This window comes from Solanum lycopersicum, chromosome 11 (assembly GCF_036512215.1).
Source record: "Solanum lycopersicum chromosome 11, SLM_r2.1".
NCBI lineage: Eukaryota > Viridiplantae > Streptophyta > Magnoliopsida > Solanales > Solanaceae > Solanum > Solanum lycopersicum.
This window is the reverse complement of record NC_090810.1, coordinates 59,172,277-59,194,985: the sequence shown is the minus strand read 5'-3', so window position 1 is coordinate 59,194,985 and position 22,709 is coordinate 59,172,277. Positions and strand designations below refer to the sequence as shown.

General features: G+C 35.1%; 2 protein-coding genes across 6 annotated transcripts; one reads left to right on the top strand and one right to left on the bottom strand.

Moving 5' to 3' along the window:
* Positions 1-451: 451 nt before the first annotated feature.
* On the bottom strand, positions 452-13,829 carry SIZ1 (E3 SUMO-protein ligase SIZ1). 4 transcript variants are annotated; one of them, XM_069290690.1, is made up of 18 exons: positions 13,534-13,829; positions 13,229-13,367; positions 12,544-12,624; positions 11,666-11,708; positions 10,987-11,059; positions 10,206-10,380; positions 9,628-9,764; positions 8,796-8,864; positions 7,807-7,894; positions 7,653-7,728; positions 7,217-7,290; positions 6,779-6,886; positions 3,775-3,936; positions 3,103-3,207; positions 2,925-3,005; positions 1,650-2,847; positions 986-1,297; positions 452-900 (listed from the first exon to the last, which is right to left on the bottom strand). In XM_069290690.1, the coding sequence occupies exons 2-17, from the start codon at positions 13,250-13,252 to the stop codon at positions 1,134-1,136; spliced, it is 2,658 nt and encodes an 885-aa protein (XP_069146791.1). In that variant the 5' UTR covers positions 13,253-13,367; positions 13,534-13,829; the 3' UTR covers positions 452-900; positions 986-1,133. The 4 variants fall into 4 exon arrangements, with proteins under 4 accessions (XP_069146791.1, XP_025883803.1, XP_069146792.1 ...); XM_026028018.2 differs by having other exon boundaries at positions 986-1,273; XM_069290691.1 differs by having other exon boundaries at positions 986-1,133.
* Positions 13,830-17,998: 4,169 nt separating this feature from the next.
* On the top strand, positions 17,999-22,194 carry LOC101251952 (proteasome subunit beta type-4). Of its 2 annotated transcripts, XM_004251065.5 has the most exons (7): positions 17,999-18,150; positions 18,238-18,302; positions 20,225-20,301; positions 20,526-20,655; positions 20,749-20,908; positions 21,005-21,190; positions 21,870-22,194. In XM_004251065.5, exons 1-7 carry the CDS (start codon positions 18,145-18,147, stop codon positions 21,981-21,983), a joined length of 738 nt encoding a protein of 245 aa, XP_004251113.1. In that variant the 5' UTR covers positions 17,999-18,144; the 3' UTR covers positions 21,984-22,194. The 2 variants fall into 2 exon arrangements, with proteins under 2 accessions (XP_004251113.1, XP_069147726.1); XM_069291625.1 differs by lacking the exons at positions 17,999-18,150; positions 18,238-18,302 and adding an exon at positions 18,908-19,017.
* The last annotated feature ends 515 nt before the right edge of the window (positions 22,195-22,709 follow it).

The window sequence follows — 22,709 nt, the reverse complement described above, 5'->3', positions numbered from 1 at the left end:
AAATGCCAAATTTTTTTTGTGGACGTTTGTCAAGACCTTGTCAAGTTTACACCAACCCAAAACAGGCAAACATAGATATCCCAGCTTCGTTAGATGCTAAATATTCAACCCAGTGAAAAATACTAGATCATTGCCACTTTTCTATTTAGAGTTTTAAGGCCACGAAGGATTATGACCTGCTAACTTGATTTGACCTTATTTTGAACAATCTAGTGAAAATAACTCATTATTTCTACAAGACAAACTTTATTACTATGTTTTTCAAGTTTCTCCATCATAAAACAAGAATTCAAGATTATTTTCATTTTCTCATGTATATCAGTCAAACTTCTTAAAATATGATCAATAGACTATGTTTGATAAATTTACTACACGCCAGTTTCTATAAATTAACACAGGCATAAAGGAAAAACTTGTAGTAGCAATTATAGACAACTGAGACAAACAAGGGTTACGCAAAATACCCCGCCACCTACAGGACATTATCATAGAACAAGCTCTTATCACGGGTTCCACAATCCTTACCTATTCTAAATGCATCAACTAAAAATAAAGAACCGAAATCAAAGAGTCTATCACTATTCCTTTTACCACCTTCCTTCGCACCAAAATTATCAGGATATTGAGCCCGACCTTAAAAGGTCCATTAACGGTTAAACACATTCAAAACATTATACATTTTTGTAAGTTAGTTTAATTAAACCGATTTACAGGCTACTGGCTTCACAAATGGCAAGAGGAGATCTCAAAGCGCTAAAATGCCTCCCCCTCCGGATTTACCAGTGGACGTTACTAGAAGATCTTGTCCTGAGCTAAGCTGTCCAAAATTTACAGTTCACCAGCGAGTCACCTTCCAAGTATTCCATCCGGAAACGGAAGAGAAAAAAAATAAGATTGGTCCTGTTTGCAATGGAAAAGAAAGTGAGGTGAGGACGCCAGGGAATTGGGAGCATGACATGACATATTTGCAGGTTGGAGCACATACCACTAAGAAAACTCCTACGTCGCCAGCACAGATGTGAGAAGATAGTTTCTTGTTGACCAATTTGTGTTCACTAGCAACCTCATCTCGTCATATCCAATGTCTTTGCTTAGCAACAGTAATCATTGTTCTGCCACCATGGAATCTGCTCCTATTCAGAATCCGAATCAATACTTAGATACAATCTTGGTCTTACAGAACGACGTTGACGAGGAAATGTAAAAGGACTATCTGATCGTTCTCTACTGCTCTTAGTTGATCTGCTGTCATTCATACCAATAAGCAATGAAGCTGCACAGACAGGAGCATCACTACCTACATTTAGAATGGCTCCAATACATGAATCAAAACAGAACTTCTGACAACAAATCTTAGCTCTCATAAGAATATCTACCAGGAAAAGTAAACCATCTCTAAAAGAACAACACTGCAATACTCTGTGAATTGTGCTTGTACTGCAGTTTCTCAACTAAACCTGTTGTACATCTAAACAATAATAATCACCTAACTAGTTTTTTTTTTTTACCAATTCTTTTTTATTTTGCGGCAAAAGTGCAAAACTCACAATGCTAATTCAAGCAAGCGTGGATCATTTATCCATGCTCTCCTCACACCCCCACCCCTCCAAAAAGGAAAAAAAAAAAAGGTAAAGAACAACAGGAAATACCAGTGTCAGCCAATGAGTCCAACGCAGTGTCTTTAGTTTGTACTTGCTGCCCAGAGCTTAACCCATTTGCAACTGCAGTATCACCAGGAACCCCTCCATCACCACCAAGCCTAAGTGAGATCCAATCCTCAGTACCAACGCCATTTGAAACATCAGGCTGATCCCTCGCAGCCTCGACTGACGTAATTGATGGTCTAGTAGGAAGAAATATTTGAAGTGAGGGATCATTGCCACTAAATCCAAGGGGATTATCAACTAAACTATCATTTATATCAGCATTAGGGCGATCGGTGTATGTTTCAGGAAGAAGAGAAGCAGATCCAATGCCACTCTCTGCACCCAACCCGTACCCACTCATAGAACTGGTACAGTTAATAGATTCATGTTGCACATCTACTAAAGATCCTGAAACATCAGCATCAGAACTAAATAACTGAAAACCAGGGCCACCTTGGGTTCCAGAAGGCAAAGACCACAAGTTCATCCCAAATTCATCGTCATTAGAATTGAACAGCCCCAGGCATGAATTCCCACCGTTAACAAGCGCAGAATCATGAAAAGAATCCGGAATTCCTAGTGGTTGAGCTGGAAAAGAAACTACAGGTGCATCACTATGGTTGTTATTAAAGACAGCTCCAGATGGGATAATTGGCTCATTCTCTTCATCAGAATCACTTAGTACAATAACTTCAGCATCTCCTGCTGGTATTGACGGATTTCCGTTGCCAAAACCATATGGTGGGTCAATATTAAGAGAGATGGCCTCAAGATCAAATGCATTGTTCGAGAATTCAAGGTTCCCATTACCATCCTGATTAACACTGCGATCTTCACCTTCTTTGCCACTTCCAGTGGCACTGCTGCTCATTGGAATGACATCCTGACCAAAATTTTCTCTCAATCTATTTCCAGATGAAAATGTCTGGTCTTCAGGTTTGCTGATTTCCCACAATCCGTCCCTGTTCTTCTTCAATCCAACTTTAAGGCCATTTCCATCAGAGCCTCCTTCCTGTTTAACCTGCTTAAGAATTTCAGGCTTAGGCTTCGACTCTATATCTGGAGATTCACTCAGAGACCCATCAGGTAAATGCCAACGTCCAAGATCTCCAAGACTCCTTCGATCAGATTCTGTCTTCGCGCGCCAAGAACCATCAGGTTTCACTTCGATTTCTGTGACATCTTCTCCACAACTACGCATCTACATCGTGAAACCGCACAAAAGTTCAGCTAAATGCTAAAACAAAGTTACTATCCCCAAAAATAACCAAGCAATACCTGAGAAGTAATTCGATTGAAATATGGATCTATGATAACATGCTCCAAAGAGTAGTTCTTAAGACAGATAGGGCATTGCCACTGCATCACATGAACAAGATTTGTCAATAAATGATATCCGATGGATATACGATGGGAACTTGAGACATTAGTTCAGATATGGGTTATAGTTGCTTGCCTTCCTCGACCTTTGATTCATTTCAACAAAGACGTCAAGATCAAAGCAGCCCATGTGTATACAAGGTTTGAATCTTCCAGCAATTTTCATCCTTGAACCACTCATCTGGTATGCACATAGAAAAGAAAATTGAACCCTGAGACTTGTGCTGCATTACACAGCAATACACAAAAGGCAACAAAGCAATATAGAGGACAAAATCCAATTAGAATCCAAATTATTTGAACGCGGACATGCTATCCTCCTCCAGAAAAATTAATACATATAATAATAGCAAGAGACGTGGTGGACACTAGTATAGATGGAAGAATAAAAGGGAAGCCAGTGCTCCACCATGTTATCTTGATCAGGTGATATGCCCAAAAGGTTGATCCTGTGGTTTCTTGTTCAAACCACCAAATAAACACTTGAATCGCATCTATGACTAAGATTGTGCCTAATGGAGGTTCTTGAATCTGAAGCATATGACCTCTAGGATAACAGCTACGACCACATTGTATGCAATTACACTAGCTTGCAGCTTGATTGTCTTACTTTGAACAAACCAAAAAGCCCACTAAGTGAGGAAGAGACACAGTAACAAATACACCGAGAGATAACACAACGATAAACCAAACAACACTAACTAATAGATATGCTGTAAACAGGATTATAACTTCAGTATGCACTTACAGGGCAGCGAAGATTGACAGGAATACAATCAGCAACAACTTCCAGATCACTATCACTATCAGCATTTTCCGTGGCTGTCCCACCACCAACACAGCGACGAACGCGAGCAAGGGCATCTTCAAATTTCTCACCATCTGACACCTTCGGTATCATACTAAGAACCTAACAATAAAACAAAGGTATATCATAAACATGAAACAGTCCATAGATAAGATCTAAGATCCCTTGTTTGTTAACAAGTCTATGGTGATGTAAATGGTAAGCTATCAGGAATTTTTATATTTTTACAACAATATCGTGAATATTATTTTTGGGGAGAAGAACAATATCAGAAATATCAAGGCCACAGTTGGAAGGGACTGACAGGGATCTCGAGCAGCACCAGCACACTTCTTAAAAACAGAAATAGATTGATTAATGCTAACAGCTACTATAGGCATCAGTATAATCTTGAAATCAAGAAAATGATTAATTGCTTAATTCTCTATAATCAGACAGAATCATGTCCTGTAAAGAAAACCTTACCATCCAGTGAATGGGCAGACAGATTTTCCATTACCTTACAGAAAAAGATTTTGGTACCTGTATCATATCACAGTCCGAAGGTTGTGAAGAATGTGCAGAGATTGTATTGGAGCACGAGTGTTTTAAGAAATGATTTAAATAAGTGAAACAAGGAAGATGAGGGAAAATTGGTCAGCAACAAAACAAAAATACTTCATAAACTTGGATAAGGAGATCAGAGGAGGAAGGAACTGTGTATGGAGGAGCTCAAAAGGCAGCTGAGGAGATAGCTCATAGAGTACTAATCAATGTCTTAGATAAAAGATTAGTACTAGTGATGGACACCATGTATCATCATTTCAGAATGTAATTCTGGGAGAAACATTGCAGAATGGACTTCTTCTGGGAGAATTACTGAATATTTTATGATATTGATAATGCATGTGCCTTTTAAGGAAATGGACACAGGTGTGCTGTGCAAGTAGGACACTAAGGAAGCATACATCATTCAATTGGTTCCAAATTTCTATGCTAGAGACAAATGGATTCAGGAAAAAGTAGAGGTCTGGCTAGATATTGCAAATCATCAGCTAAATTATTATAATTCAGAATAACTCCCTTTATGCCTCCTTTGAATGAGGAGAAAAGGAATTGTCTCCACTAGTCTGTATCTGTTCCTCTTTAGTTTCATGAAAAGTTTTGGGTTGACCTTGGTACTCTCAAAAATACTAGTGGTTTGAAATATCAATATACACAAAACAGAATTTGTACTAATGGGGAAGCTACAAGAAATCCAAAATTGGCAAGTTTTTGTATTCGAAAATGGACACACCATCTACAAGTTAACCATGGTATCTGGGTCAGCTTACATGCACCTCGACTAGTTCCACGAGACACATTCCACCTCCCACCAGCAACAGATACCGGTATCTTCCACCAAGGCAGGAACATATGGGAAGACATCACCTAGTGTTTTTCGGTCTCTTGCTGGGATTTAAAGTTGAACCCTCATGGTTCTCAACCCACTTCATTGGCCACACCCTGGGAGCTTGTTGGAAGACACTATATTTTCCAAGACAAAGATAATACCATTGAAATCCATTCATTCAAGCATATCAAGGTACATGTCCATATTTGTATATGCCATCAACAATAGCAATAGAAAATAGAGAATGATTTTTCCTGTGAAGGAACGGAGAGGGAACTGAAATGATATTTTTTCCTTTGTTAAAAATGGAATATTATTCGACAAAAAGAAAAAAATTCACCTATCAAAGAGGTTTACAAAAGTCTACAGTAGCCCTCCTATAATGATGCAATACTAAAGAAGTGGATCTGGAGTTATCCATGAGAATGCACTATGAGAAGGGCGATAACCACTTTAAATGGGACATGAATCAATAGATATTCTCACATGTAAAGGATTATTGATGTAATGTTGTGGAAAAAAAGAGTTACAAATTCATAGGTTTCCGCAGCTACATTGTCAAAAACGATGTTTTTTCTTTATGTTCACATGTAGTGTGGGGCACACGACTTTGAAAATAGCATCTCTACATGTTTTTGGTTTGACAAATGATAATGAACTGATTATCTGGGTAAGAATAAAAATGGGGTCTAGTGGGATATAAACTTCATGGAGCCATCCAAGATCAGAACATGACAAGGTATACAAGCTCCTACAGCTGATGTATGAATGCTTAGTAGAGGGAGAGGCAGAAGATCGCATGATACAGTGGGTGGGAATTGGGAAATAGAATCATTTTGAGGAGAAATTATACAATAGTAAAGATGTTATGAAACGTGAAGGTACCGCCAAAAGTTGTTTTCTTAATATATAATGTGAAGCTTGAAATGTAAGTACTCACCAAACATATTTTGAAAGAAGAAGCGGATTGTTGTGAGATGGTACTATCCAGGCACAGGATGGGGAAAACATAAATTGTGTCCTTATTTATTACAAATTTGCCTCAACTTCTGGACACTTGTGCTCTCGCCATATAATATCAATTGGTTAGTATCTCAGCCTCTTGAGGCAATTAACAGCAGGAGGAAGTATTATCAGCAGGTGACAGCGAGTAGATCGAAGTAAAACAAAGGCACATGAAGAGCAATGCAGCTGTGCCTCCTTTGGATAATTTTAAGACAAAATTCTCAATAGAAAATAAATTTCTCGGCCTTTAGGCTAAGATCAAGCTCTCCTTGGGATAATTTGGGGGGTAAAATGTAATAAGACAGTCTTTTCCTTTCATTTATATTTGTGGTGCAAGGGAAAATGCCTTTTATATCGGTTGTTGGACTTGCTTGATAGATGAGCGTGGTGGTTGAGCTATATTCATACATTGTAAATATCTTTGACATCTGACTAGTGTGCTCTAAGCGAAATAATAATCGACTAATTAACAAAGTAAGACTTCAACTGAATACTAAAAAACAACAGGTAAAAAAGGTTTTTGCAAGAGAATCTACATAATGCATAATGTTGGTCAAACTTAACTACCTGCTGAACAGTTCGCCGCTTCACAAGTCTGACCCCCAAGCAAAAGACACGAGCATCACATCCTGTTAATGTGACCTTGTTGATTCCATCTCTGGTGCATGGTGTGATCTGATAAAAAGGTAAGGTGCGAATTGAGAGAAATATCTATAAAATATCTATAAAATGTTCCTGAAAGAAAAAAAGAACGCTGAATGATTTATCCCAAACACTTTTCTGAGACCAATTTGACCAATCAATTGTGTAAACTTGCATTACACTTCACACATTTATCTGGAGTTCATATGGAACAATAAGATTTGCTACTTATTAAATTTCAGCATGCCTACACAACACTTGAAGATAAATATACACCAAAGTGGAAGTGCACATACCCAAATACACACACAACAATTCACTTTCCAAGAGGCAGAAACAGAAGTGCATGTAATTAATACTCACTATAGGGCCATCATCTCGACCATTAGCACCCAGCAATTGAGAGCCAGGTCTATTTATCGCGCGCACTGGAACCCCTGTTGGTTGAGATTCAACTGAAGTTAATGCACAAGGGAAAGATCTTCTAGAACCAAAAAAAATTGTAAATGCAATCTTCACTTGATTTATGGCAATTGAGTCTTTGCAGAAGAATACATGGGGAAAAGTTGAGTAGACAATATTTTCAGTTAAGAATGGTAAGAAGAACCCCAGAACACAATATCATGTTTACCTCACCCCTCCGAGTTCTTATTAAGGCCAAGAAACTACGAACTTGAAAGAAAACACAAGACATTATATTTTTCCATGAAAGAAGAAAGCTATTAAGAAGAACATAACTTAAGCATTCACTTTCAATTGGATCAGGATTAAAAACGAAGCAACATAGGACAGAGCATACCATTCACCTGCAAATCTGCATATTGAGGCCACTGCATTCTAAATTGTACCTTGTCGTTGAGAAGCATGCACCAAGCCTGACAAGTTTGAAGAACGAACACAATGAATATAAAAGGACTTCTTTATCTTAAACCATCACCAGGAAAACCAACAACCTGGAGATCATATTCCTGTTTCGCCAACAAGTCTCTGTCAGCTCTAGTGATCTGAAATGTTTTCTCGATACTCTGCACAGGGTTCGTCCTGAAAATTCACAGATGAAATAAGTAAATTAGGAAAGAAATTACATACTTGTTTAGCTACAAATACAGAACAATAACAAAGCAGAACATGCCTTGTGGATGATAGAGCAAGTAATTCAGTGAGGAAAATAGAAGCATAAATCCTCTTAACAACAAATATCTGAGAATCCTGGCTCTTACATTCATGGGACCATTTGCCACAAAGACAGAAAAGGCTTACTCATGTCACACACCAAAAACTCTATCATCGAACAGACAACAAAGAAATGCAAAATCATACATTTAAGAAGAGCAATCTATCTTGCATGCAACTGGAAGTTCAAACTGCTAACCTGTTCTCACATAAATGATGAAGCTAACTTAATATGGTCAAGCTATGACATGATTTCATCACCTTGAATTGCACAAACTTCCGACCTAGGGGAAAACATACAAATACAGATGCAAACAGATCCAAGACTTGCACTTAAACACTAAAATCTTGCATGCCCAAGATACAAGACAAACTAGTGTTTGGAGTCTTTTTCATCACTTTTCGAAATTCACTAACCACCTAATGACTTGCTCTTGAATCAAAAGTAGGTTATAGAAAAGTTGCCTTCCTTTTTTTTTCATTTCTTTTTTGGCTTCCATCCCACCACACTCATCCCCATGGAATATTGAGGATAATATGGAAATGCACCAATCACTTTGTGGAAAGGAAAGGTCATCCTTTAACATCGTTTCAGAGAAACACAAACAAAAATCTCTCCCAATTAATAGTAGCAAGAACAAGTATTAGAAACTGCATGTCCCAAATCTTCACAGAATTAACCGCATAAACAAATTAAGCCAAGCAAAAAGAGGTGCAGCAATAATAAAGAACAGGATAGACATCAAAAACGAAGTTGCAGGTAACTAACCCATCGGCAGGAACGCTTGTAATAGCCAACTTTGCAGGATACAAAGGGTGTCCCATTGTCACCCAGAAGCTGCATATAGGGAATTCAGTTATGGAAGGTGAAACAAGCAGTACCATATAAATCATGTATGTAACAAAGTAAAGCCACATCAAAGTGGTCATTTAAGTATCCATATTCATGGTAAATGAAGTGTCAGGTCTTACCGCCATGAACTGAAAATCCCAGGTTAGCACTCACACGTTTAGCGAGCTTATGGGTAACAAGTTATAAACTTCACATGCTATGAATGTGAAAATTTCAATACAAGGCAAAATGTTTTTACCCAAATGAGATTTCAGAGCAATTGCATAAAATAACATAAAAGTTGCATCAGTTAAGGTTCTCAAATCAGCTAATGCTAACAACTTTCTCAACTACTAAGATCGCGTCATTGTTTACAGATGGAACAATATCACCCCTATAACCCATCACAGCCTTTGGTTTCTACATAATATAAGGAGAGTCAGCCCACTTCTCTTATCTCCAATACATTGGCTCATCTCAGAGGGGAAAAGCAATCAATTGCAGCCTTGATGTCAAATTGTTCTTCTTAAGATATCAAAGATTTTAAATAATAGCAATGTCAGGAGACACCTTTTATGAGTTGAAGAGAACTGTAGTATGTATTTGATATCTAAGACATTTCGAGAACACAATTTATTTGACAAGAAAAATCCTTCATAGCCACAAGTACAATGCAACACTCCAGTAAATGGATATGCAGCCAAATCATACAATCCCTCCAGTAAAAGGAACCGATAAAAGTGAATTGAACACCAAAGGTAACACTTACGGGTCAGCACGAACCAGTCTGCACACTTCACAGTAAAAAGTAGTAGGCGGAATTGGTGGATCACCACCCTCCATTGGCTTCTCTGGTATGACAACACAACGAATATGTTGCCATGTGTGACATCTTCTGTCTTCACACTGCAAGCATGATAACATCATGAGACACAAATGTAATACATCAAGTACAAGAAACAGAAGCTTCAAATGTTCAAGCTGACACTATGTCCAGCACATCCCTCATCGTGGCAGAATTTATTTTTCAAAAACGCATACTTTACGCTGAGATCACAGCTTCATCATGATGACAACACACATGCAATTAACAGATAAGCATGATAGTCTACCATGTTAAAGATGCAATGGTGTACCGGTCCAACTGGGAAATATTATAAGTAATTACGCAGCTTTCCAGTACATAAGCAGATTTGGTATATCTTTTGAAAGAGAATCAGAGCTCAAAAGGATGTTTGCACACTCAAAATAATACACTGAAGATGTGCATATTTGTACGCAAAAAAGAAGATGCATGTTCATAAAAACGAGTAGAAGATATAAGGGCAATCAGTGCAGAGGTAAAACCTGAATCATTGTTTCAGTTTGTAATGAGCTTGTACACACACAGCGAATTTTCATGTGGTAAGTGTCTTCAATCTCCTCCTTCAACTTCACATTACTGGTATCGGAGACAACTTGCGACTTTGATGCTAGGTCAGTTGCCCCAGTTGCCCCCGTCGCCCCAGACACCTGCATTTTTCTGGCAGACGTAGAAAGATCAATATGCATTGGAAGTAATTGCTTAAGGTAGGAAGTTAGTAGATACCAAAGTGTTGTCGCACTTAATGTGGGAGAGGTAGGGGGTTAGCTTCTTCCTCTCCTCTTCTCATTACTAGTAGTATATAGTAGTTGCATAGTCTCTTACTCTTCATTGTGCATTACACTATTACTATTTGTTGTTGTATTTGCTTTGTATCTTGCTATTCTGTTGTCATATTTTTCTTGAAACCCTGCTTTATAGGACATAGCCTCTCTACACCCCATCCCAACCACCACACAGAGGTAGGAGTATGGTCATCAGCATACATCCACCCTTCCAAACTCCACTTGTGGTACACTGTGCCTGTTGGGTATGTTATTGTTATGAAGAAAGATCACTCATCACTATACACAAAAATGAAGAATTTCTTCGAGTACCAATTAAGAGGCAAAAAATCTTCCTTCTGCACTCAAATCTTAAGCTTAAAAGGAATTATTGTTGACGAACATGTCCAACAGACTGAATAATTGGATAGGGGTCTTAAACATCAAAGTCCATTTTCCCCCTTTTAGATAAGTGTGTCCTGAGATTGAAACTGCTTTATACCTGTAAATGTCATCAACAAGTTTTGCAACGTCTTCCTTCCCAACACTGTTTCTCTTTGGGAACAATCCTGAAGCTGTTCAGCAGCGAAGAAATATGTGAGAATCGGTCATCAATTTTGGCTGTGTGTTCAAACACATCTTCTAGCTAAGAGCAAGATACATATATATTTATTTTTTTCATGTCATGTATATATATATATACACACACACAGTACAAGATACCCACAATTAACAAGTACATGAATGCTTCAGTTTTTAAGCATTTCACTATCATAACACCCCCCACAAAAGTAGGAGTAAGGTCTACATACATCCTACCCTCCCCAAACCACACTTGTGGGATAACAGGTATACTGTTGTTGTTATCACACAATGTCCACCAAGACAGTGCGAAGATCTAATTATGAAAAATGGGTAAGATTTTTTATGTGATGGACTGAGGATACATTAGTCAAGATTGAATAGTGAGGAAACCCGTTACATCAAATTGAAAAAAGAATATCCAAGAGGAATGACTCTGTATCTTTAGCAACTCCAGCACAAGATTGGCATATTTTATAAAAAAAAAAAAAAAAGTAAATGAAAACAGAGAATGGTGAAACACAAAGAAAACCACCAACAAACCAGACGCGTCTAACATTTCCCAACAGCTTCTTCAAGCAAGAAATGGAGCAGCTCACCTCGTTCATCAGAGAGTGTAGCTAATATGCGATCAACAAGGTCCTGCAATACCAAATACAAGTGTCACAAACTAACATATCGATGTAACATGTGTTGTGCAGGAACATAACTAGCCTATGCATAATCATGAATCTATAAACTGCAGAAACCAGCTTATTGAGAAGTACTTCCTACCAAAATTGTTTTAAACGTCAGCTTACTTGAGAAGCACTTCTTACTAAAAGTGGTTTTACAAAAAAATGCTTAGACAGTACTGGTTTTTTGTTTGGCTAAATCATGTGAGGAGTACTTTTGTTAGTCATACGTGTTTGGACAACATTTTCATGAAGTACTTTCAAGTGTAAAATAACGAAAGGCAAGTTACTACACTAGTTTCTTTGGTGGAGATGAACTTATAATTTGGGTAATCTGGTCCTAAAAAACCAAAACCACTTGCTTTCAGGAGAAGCTGCTTGTTTCAGCTTTTGTTACTACTTGAAAATACTTATTTCCTTGCAGAAGCTTTGGCCAATTAAGTTATTAATTAATGTGTTAGTCAGAGAAAAGGAAAAGAAAAGCCCTCCTATTTCAAGGCAAAAAGAGACAGCTCTAACGGCAACATCATTTTATCATTTTATCAACAACAGGCAAGGAGGACTAACTAAACTCAGCATGTGCAGAGAGCCCTAAATTAATCAACATGTAGATAAAGAGGAGGACATGCCATAAAAACTGCAATAACCACGGAAAACAATACGATTAATATTACAGGCCTCCCTCTAGGAGTGATAATGTAGCAAGGTATGAAAGGTAAAAGCATCAGCCAGTAAATTAAACAAAAAGCAAGGAAGCTGTGTTTCAACCAGCAATCCCAAAAATGCATGGAAAAAGTTCAAACCTGCTTCTTCCCCTGCTTTGAAAGACCAAGCTGATTCAGAACATCTTTGAGCTCCTTTATCCGAAAATATGCCAATTTATCCTATAAGATACAATTAATTGTCACCAACGAAACCAACCAATTCACCAAAAGTTTTGTCTTGGTGTCTCCAAAACATATGGTTCATATATTCATGGGCGAACAACAGGGATTCCCAGCAGCACTATCAATACAAAAGCTGGTCTGTAAAACACTTCCAGAGCAGAACCTATACAAACAGGAATTTCTAGACCAACCAGTACTACTTAATTTCTATTTTAGAATTAGAACATTATGCAACGTGCAATTTGACTAACACGCCACGCCACATAACCATATAGTTACTGGCAATGGAGGCACATTTGGGGCGCATAAATGCCAGAATCAATGTTTACTTTTACTATGTATGTTCACAGTCTCTAAAATCTTCCTTTTCCAAGTTTTGTATGTTCATCTGATATTTTACTATTTATCGGTGACTAATCCTAATAACAAGCAGCAACGTATATCACACTAAAACTATCCACGCATTTCACTGCTCCAACAAAGAGTCGAGCTGCCACAACATATGAAAATTAAACAACTCTAAGCAATGTTCACAATTAGCACCAAAAAAAATAAAAACAAACAGTTCAACAACAACAAAAACAGAATTAAATCTAATTACCTTGCAGCTAGCAACCAAATCCATCTTTACACTCTTCCGCTCGTACACACAACTTCAAACAAACCTTACTCCGTAGTTGAACTATCCAGTTAATCAGCCACACAAAATCAATCCATCCAATGTCCAAACAAATATTGATCTAAATAAAAATGACATTTAAAAAAAAAACACAGTAAACCTCAAAATACTTCGATCAGAATTCCACAAAAAAAAACTATGCATGTTTTGAAAAAGTCAATTCATTAGAAAAAATAAAAATATATTTGTATTTCTCTAGCAAATAAGCTTAAGGAGGTGTTTAGTACCTCGATTAGATGAATCTATGAGGGTTTTAGAAAGAGACTCCACCGCAACGACGACGACGACGACGGCGGTGGTGATGGCGGCGGCGGCAGATTTTCTCTCTCCTCTTCTTCTTCTTCGCCTTCTCCGTCTACCTCTTCACAATTGCTGTGGTGGCGATTTCTCTTGACCGAAACCGGCATGAAGCTATCCTCGAATTACTACTAACCAAAAGTTCCGGACGTATCATATGGTTTATTAAATCCGGTTTAATTTGTGATAACAAATCCGGGTTTTTATTCTATGTGCTCACGTGTACGTGGCCGTATCCTGCTCTTACTTTTCTTTATTTTGCCTATTTACTAACGCCCCCCTCCGTACTTCTCCCCCAATATGCGCACCAACTCAAAAAATAAATACATTTTACATAAAATTTGCGTACATTATATTTTTTTATTTTTAATATTGTTATCGCCTAAATTTTATTTTTTTATAAATAAATAAAAATTACATATTTTATATCTTTTTTAATACCTCATTTTGTTGAATTATATTAAATTTTCAGATCTTATTTTATGAAATTATACTTACTATTGTCATATATTTTATAGGATGTACTATTATACATATGTTGAAAATATTATTAAATAATGTATAAATAATATAAATATTATACATGTTTTTCTAGTATATATATATAATATATATTTGCATTTCGATCACAATAATATTTGAAAAAAACTTGGTAATTAGGAATTTAGCTATATTATTTGTCGTTTCTTAATAAATACCTTATTTTTTTAAGTTATAGAAAAAAATCATATATTGCGTTAAATTTTAGTATTCAAAAAAAAATTAACATTATCCTAAACTTTCATATATTATGAAAGCATTCATTATTCATTAATTACGATTAGTATTTATCTACGACCAACTCTATTAAAAAGAATAACGTTTTAATGGGTAATAATTTATCTTGAACCAATTAGTCATTTCAATATGTAGTTATTGTAATGCTCTTTTCATTTTTATTTTATCTTTTATTGTTGTTGTTAATTGCTATCAAATAAGATTAATTTTATCGAAATATATTCATTATAATTTGAATAATTTTTAGAAATTATAGGTATAATTATATTTTTTAAATCAAATATATTTTTAAAATTATATAACGAAGAGCATGTAGAAACTCTCCAAAATTACTTAAGAATATGCGATCGCACGCTATCATAGTCTTATAATTACAATATGTGAAAATGATAAAATATACGTAAATCTGACTCTTATTTATATGATGAGATTGTTCGTTACTTAGTTTAAAAAATTAATATAAATTTTTTGTAAATATTTTCAATAGAAAAAGATAGTTAAATTGTGGGGAAAATGAATTTATGATGGGTGGTCCCCACGTCACTAATGGCCAAGAAAACGAAGAGGTGGATCAAATTAGGTTTCATTTGGTAGTTGTTGGTTGTTTTGAAAAATCAGAACTCTTCTCAGCCGTCCGATTCGATGACTTTTTAGAAGTCTCTTTATATTAAAAATAATAATTTGACCAATGTGCATTTAGCAATTTTGAAGACATTTTTTGGTTGTTACCTATATGGTAAAATATAATAATGTTTGTTTTGATTGTTGATTAAGTATTATTGTATATCGTATTATTATTTTTTGTTATTATATAAAGAAAAATGTTGTTTTATGTATTAGATTTAGCGGCGTTTATTTTTTATGTTTTTTTATCATTTAATAATTTTATTTTATCTTTTAATTTATTCTTTTTATAGCGATTTTATTGTATATTTTACTTTTTATTAGATTTACCTTTAAATTGATAATGTGTGATGATAAAAAATGAAATATAGTATATTCAAATGTTATATTTCACAAAATAATAGTATGTACGGTGAAATAATAAGTGATAATCATCCAAATAAATTGTAAAAATGATGTTTTGATGTTCCAAAAATCCTTATAATGGATGTTAGGTTTTAACTTTTAATTGATTCAGTTTATATCCTAAGTAGGTGTTTGGACACGTGATTCTATATCGCAATGTGAAATTAATGATTGAATATTTGACTTCGAGTTTTTATCATGAGATGAAATTCCTAATTTTCTAAAAAAAACATGTATTGAGAATTTCAAATCATGATTTGAGAATTTTCAAATACAAAAAATGATCCACAAGTTTATATTTTGTAAAAACAACATCAAGTTTACATTTATTGGCCATTTATTTCATATGTAAAAAAAATAATTATAATTCATATTTTACTTTTTAAACTTTTATATATCTTATAATATCGATTATTCTCACCAACATAAAATTAATTTTTATTTAAAATAATTCTTATTTTGCTATTTTTATTCACCAGGTTCATTATTTTTAACAAATTTATTTAAACCAAATTGACTAGCAAATAGCTCAAAGTGACGATGTTCTTTCATTTTCTTGGTCATATGATCGAAAAATGCAAATTTAAAATTGCAAGTTTAAAATGAAAGTAATTTATCTATACTATGTGAGAGGGTTATATAAAGATATGTATACTACAGTTTATTGTATGATTTTTTTATTGAATTAAATTTTAATCAAGAAATCTTGTATTTTTTCACAATAGCTCTGTTATATAGTGCACTATGCAAGTTTTATATTTGTTTATTTGATAAGTTGTATAAGGAGTCGAAACAATATTAATAGTTTTATAATTATGAATTTTATATGTTTATGAGAAAACATAGAACATAAAAAGTCCAAACTGCATATCAAAGCAAAATTTTAAATCGAAATTTCATATCGCATTGTGAAACTGGCTCTGATAAACCTCGTTAGATTTGCAACTTGGCATTCTAATATTATGATTTTTTTAGATTATTATTTTTTATATTATTATATTTGTATATTTTGAGAAATCAAAATTAACAATAACGTACATGAAAAAATTTTACTAGCCAAATAGGCCTTTGCTAGAGTAATGAAAAGTACGATGGAGATAGGTTTGATAACAAGGTGAGCAAAAGGGATTGACGCTTAACTCGTAGAAGTTAATAAAATATTTTTTCATTTTCAATCCTATGTAAAGACCATCACTGAATATTAATGATTTTTATTAATTTTGGTTGTGGATTGTAAAGATATAAATAGTAGTTGATGAATCAAAACACGACCATTCTATTAATGAACCACTCTAAAAAAGGAAAAGCGTACTTATAAAAATATTACAAATTGTACGGTTTGAATAATTTGATCATAATAGTCATTAAATTTCATGGCTATGTTATAATTTATAAACACGAAGTATGATTTATATTTCAACTTTATCCATCATAGTAGCTTTCAATATTTATACATAATTAGAGTGACTTTTTTTTTAGATTTTATTTAAATTTATGTAAAATTCATACAGACTCGTATCTCTTGCATAATCTTCAACTTGTACCCGTCATGAATAACTTAAAATTCACACGCGCTGTTTTGCATCTATTTCGTTTCATTGCCATCCCTAATTGGAGAGAATGAAAGTACACAAAAATAACATATTACATTTATTATTCAACTATTTGAATTTGAAATACGTGAAATAATAAATACATAATACATACATGTTAGCTTTGATTCGAGGCAATTTATTTCCATCACATTGTATCGCTTGTGAAATTCGATACAACGGCTTGCCAAGACTTTCAAGAAGTTGAATGACATATTGGTGTGGTTAGAAGCCCGCGAAATAAACAAACATGATGATTTATGCAAATACAAATTATTTATGCAATCTCAAGGAAATTAACAAAGATATATGAACTTAATTGTAAAAAATACGTTTGATCATACATAACTAACAAAGTAAAAAAACAGAAAATATTTAACGCTAGTATGATCAAATTTCAATTCGAAAGTCTAGGGTTGAAAAATTGCATGTTTGACTTCCCACACTAAAAAAAATATGAATCTCAAAATTTCATAAATTTAATTTTCACCTCGAAATGTCTAAAGTTAAATTATAAATGTATGAAACATTAATTTAGATCCCAAATGTTTGAAATTAAACTTTACCAACTTTTAAAATTAAAATTGTAAAGTAACTTTGACATTTTCAATTCAAAACTTAACTTTATATCAAACTGAATAAAAATTAAATTTTATCCCTATACTTCTATTATTTCAAGCATGAAAATAAAAAAAATTATAATTTTGTAAAAAACGTAACATTGCACAATCGATTAAATATTTTCTAGAATAATATCCGTCGTAAAAAAAATAGATCTAGTAAAACTAGCATTACCTATCTAGAAACTTCCCATCATATCGTATGTATCGGTTCAAATGTAATACATGTACATTGAAATAGAAAAATATAGAAAGTGGAAGCAATGTATGAAGTTTTCTCTTATTGGGTTAAAATTTAAATACTTTAGATAAAAATTGAGTAGATTTTAAATGATATCCTTAAAAGTGGCTATCTATTGCAAATCATACACGAGAAAGTCCCGAAAACGGAGGCCCATTTCACTTTCAGCCCAAACCCAACTTTTCTTGTGCAAAGGGAAAAGTGCACAAACAAAACTCCGATCAGTGTTGTTACTCTGCTATTTTTTCTCCGATCGAAGATCAACTATTCCGATTTCCGACGATGAATGTAAGTTTTTTGTGTTATCTCGCGTTGAATCGAAGAATTTTGTTGTAATTCTTTGTAATTTTTGTGTGGAAATGGTGATGTTTTCAGGTGATGGATTCAGCTCCGGCTAAAAGTAGCTTAATGAGTCCCGAATCTGATATTCAGAGAACACAGTACGTGCTCTCTTCCACTCTTTGCGTGTTATGAGATTTTACAGATCTGATTTGTAGTATGTTTGATGTTTTTACGAAATAGGGTTTTTGTTCTTATTTTACAAAAATAAAATAAAATAGAAGAGGCACATAGTTTTAGTAGCTCAGCTGGCTGGTTTGTTCGCTACCTGTATTTTCACCTAGTGGTTCTTTTGAGCAGAGTGTCTGTGGAAACCATCCCAATGCAGTGGTAAGGTCTACGTACACACTACGCTTCCCAGACTTGACTTGTGGGATTACATTGGGTAATGTTGTTGTTGAGTGTTTTTCTGGATGCTATTAGCTAGGCTTAAGTTAACTCTATGTTAATATGTATGTTTAAGGATGTTTTTACTGCAAGAGTTACCAGCAAAAGTAATGCTTTTCAGGCGAGTTTTTGAACTTTCCTCTGTGTGGTGGGGAAGCCTTTAGGCATATTTGGTTGATTTATAAACATTTACATAGGCGGGGGTAGAGTAGAAGGTACGAGTTTTGCTTATTCCAATAGCTTTCGTCCAACGTTTCCAGACCTTGGATTTGTCTTTAAAAGATCTGTTTAATATGTTGACATTATTAATTTAGGATGCAGTAACACAAAAGGGTTTCGATCCTGATTCCATTAACATCTAATCCTAGGTGTACCTATGTACATAAGGATGCTGGTGAAGAGCATTGGATATGGAGGAAAATGTTCCAGGTAGAAATATGTTTTCACTAGAAAAGAAGTTTCTTTTAGTGAAAAAAATATGTTTTGGATGGTTTGTCGGTGTTTGGTTAGGTGTGAAAGTATGTGACATATGGTAGTAATACAAGATGGAAGAATATATGTTTATGCGGATATTTTCTAGTGATACTCTTAAGTATTTAAGATTGACTACGATGTTTAAGCACTAGTTGAGCAAAATGATGTTAGTAAGTGTTTCGATACTTATAAAGGACTTATGCTCATAAGTAACATCTATTTCCCTTTAAGCTGAAAATAGTTTATTTCAGAAAAACAACATCAACATTTTTCACGGAACATTTCTGCCATGCCAAATGATTGATTTTTGATCTTTACTGGAGTTCTCAGTCTGTGGCTTATGGTATTATGAACCTGTAATTTTGTTTTCCCGAGTAGAAGGAATGAGGTGCGGGGTTAAGTTGAGATCTCATCTTGCGTGGCTCTTGGATTTTTGCTTCCTAGGATACATCTGGACCACAAAGGAGTTTGCAAATACATTTGGGCCAGAAATAACTTTGCGGATATCTGGTCCAGAAAGGAATTTGCAAACTGTATTTACCTGTTTCAGCTGCTTATGCTCTTACCGGTGGGTTTCACTGGGATGTTAAAGCTGCTTATGCTTTTAAGTTGTTGGACTTAATCTTCATACACGCTAAAAAGTGAAAATAAAAGCATTACAGAGGATGAACTAGGTATAAATCCTTTAGTGAGGATGGCTGAGTGTTTATAAACAACCTCTCTACCCCACAAACATAGGGGCATGGTCTCAAAATCCTTTAATGAGGAGGGCCGAGTGTTTATCGGAAACAACCTCTCTACCCACAAAGGTAGGGGCATGGTCTGCGTACATCGTATCCTCTCTAATCCCTACTTATGGGACTACACTGGGTATGTTGTTATTATTGTTGTAGTGAGAAGGAGAGTCATATAACAGATTAAAATTATTGAATGAGAGTATCTGCATGTTGGAAGAGATGTGCAGCTCTTTGTATGTACCATATCCTTTGCATGCATGGGAGATGTAGTTAAATTTAAGAGTACCAACAATGTCATGCAGCAAATTTTTACCTTATGGATACATGCTCACTCGTGCAATGAGATTGTATTTATGTAATTTTCCTTTATAATTCCTTACTGTGCTCGAGATGTTTGCAATTTTAACTTGTATTGTTCTCAATAGGTTTCCATATGTGACTGGGACATCAGTTGTCGGCATCAAGTACAAAGATGGTATTCTCTTGGCAGCTGACATGGGAGGTTAGCTTCTATATCAAAGATTTTGTCCCAATCAGTGCTCCGATTTTTTCAAAAAAGTATATCACATGGTTCCGTCACTAGGGAAAAGGGATAGAGAATTGAAAGATCTCCTATAGAAGTTCTCTTTTGTCATTTTAATATTATTTGATGTTAAATAAACCCTCCAATACATGCTAGAGATAATGTAGTATGTGTTGTCATCTTCTTTCTTTTTCCATTTTCAGGTTCCTATGGTTCAACGATACGTTACAAGAGTGTGGATCGATTAAAGCCAGTGGGAAAACACTCCCTTCTTGGTGCAAGTGGTGAAATAAGTGATTTTCAGGAGATAATGAAGTACCTTGATGAGCTTATGTACGTCTGTCCTTATTCTTGTTTATTGTTATTGTTTATATAATTTTTGATGGGCAACAGTTCTGGTATTCAATGCTTCGTAAATGCATGCAGCTTGTATGACAACATGTGGGATGATGGGAACTCCTTGGGTCCCAAAGAAGTGCATAACTACCTAACACGTGTGATGTATAATCGTCGCAACAAGTTCAACCCACTTTGGAATTCACTTGTTCTTGGTGGAGTAAAAAATGGACAGAAGTATCTTGGAACAGTAAAACACAATACACTGTCTTGCTTAATTTTAGACAGATCGTCTCAATTGCATCCCTTACTGATAATGCTTGTGTTTTTTTCTTTTATTCCTTAGGTTAGTATGATTGGTGTGCATTACGAGGACAACCATGTGGCTACTGGATTTGGGAATCATCTTGCGAGGCCCATTCTTCGTGACGAATGGCATGAAAATTTGAGTTATGAAGAGGGCGTTAAGTTATTGGAGAAATGTATGCGTGTGCTTTTGTATCGAGACAGATCTGCAGTCAACAAGCTTCAGGTACAGAGTCCTCCTGGGGTTTAGGTAGAAAGTCAGTGCTTTAGAACTAATCAAAATGAAACCTCTTAATTTGCCAAGATGTGTTCCCGGAACTTCTTTCGTCAAACCTATAGTTTATGAGTTTCCTGGTAATTGTAGTTTTAATTGTGGGTCTATAGCTCTGAATTTTGCATCTGTTGTCATTCCTACAAGTACCAAGACTATAGTCTGATTCTGCATTTTCATAATCTGTCACTGCTTTCCTTTTCTAGAATAAAAAATAAAATCTACCACTATTTATTTCTAATTTCTGGCACCAATCATCCTTTTTAATTATATTGCCGCAAGGAAGTATTTCTCTACTAGATATGAACAATAAGACAGGTTTAGTGTGCTCTAGCGGAAGCAGAAGAGCTTATACTTCGATCTTCAAGTTCCATAGCATTTGCTCCCTAGATCTGCTCAATGTAGATATCTATTGTGGTTGACTGAAGGTTGGTTTCTTGTTTTTGTACTTTAGATTGAAATGGGAAAAAAATAATGGTAAGGTTGTTGAATAATGGAGGTGAACGTGATGATTGCATGTATAGATTTCCTTTCTGATACAGAATTCATCATCAAGCTCATTTTAGATAATATAGTTGTGAGATTTGTCTGCTCTTTCTTTGTGATTTTATTCTGATGTTTCTCGGACTTGCAGATTGCAAAAATCACAGAAGAGGGAGTAACAATTTCTCAGCCATACTCATTGAAGACTTTCTGGAACTTCTCTGCTTTCCAGAATCCAACCGTTGGTGCTGAGGGTTCATGGTAATAACTGATTGCTGCGTCGACTAGGTTTGATGAAGGAACTACACAATGTGTTGCAGATTATAGAACTGTTTTCATGGAAGTGATGTTTGATAGAACTCGTGTAATTTGAATTGTCTATGGTCTTTCTAGGTTTTTTCCTAATGTAAACTATAAAAGACATGTCTCCTGATGTTTCACTTTTCCTTCACTATGTGAGATTGTTATCTTCCAAAGTTACTTGGCATGCCATGGCTCATCTCAGTTATGGAACGTGGTCGTTTTTCGCCTGGTTGATATATTTTCTAAGTTCATACAGAAGTACACGCCCCTGGTTTACCTACTTTTAAGTTGCGTTGCTTGGACTCTTGACAATTTTGTCACATTCAAGTGTTTGATCCTCTAAAAATGCTCTATTTTTGGAGGATCAACATAGTCGGAGACATCTTTTTGAAGAGTTTGAGCTATGTTATCGACACTTATCCAGAGATATTGAGCAATACAGAGCTTCCAAGAGATGCTTAATATTACAATTGTAATTATTAAGCATCATTTGCGATCTCATTGTTATGGGCACCTTAGTCCATGCTTGTGCAAATTCTCTTCAAAAGGTTTTTCAATGTCAAAAGGATACATGAAGATTTTTTAACTAGAGTATTATTGTTCATTATAGAAATCTTTCCTACGTTTTCTTAAATGCAATGGTAAGATGAAATTCTACTTTGATCTAGGAATGAACGTGAAGAGATCA

Excerpts from the sequence above, each read along its gene's own strand:
- SIZ1 (XM_069290690.1), bottom strand. The coding sequence starts at position 13,252 with ATGGATTTGGTTGCTAGCTGCAAG. Across the intron at positions 10,381-10,986 it reads CTTGTTGATGACATTTACAG|AAAAATGCAGGTGTCTGGGG; the intron begins GTATAAAGCAGT and ends TACGTCTGCCAG. Across the intron at positions 6,887-7,216 it reads GTCGAGATGATGGCCCTATA|ATCACACCATGCACCAGAGA; the intron begins GTGAGTATTAAT and ends CCTTTTTATCAG.
- LOC101251952 (XM_004251065.5), top strand. Across the intron at positions 18,303-20,224 it reads TCTGATATTCAGAGAACACA|GTTTCCATATGTGACTGGGA; the intron begins GTACGTGCTCTC and ends TGTTCTCAATAG. Across the intron at positions 20,656-20,748 it reads AAGTACCTTGATGAGCTTAT|CTTGTATGACAACATGTGGG; the intron begins GTACGTCTGTCC and ends AAATGCATGCAG.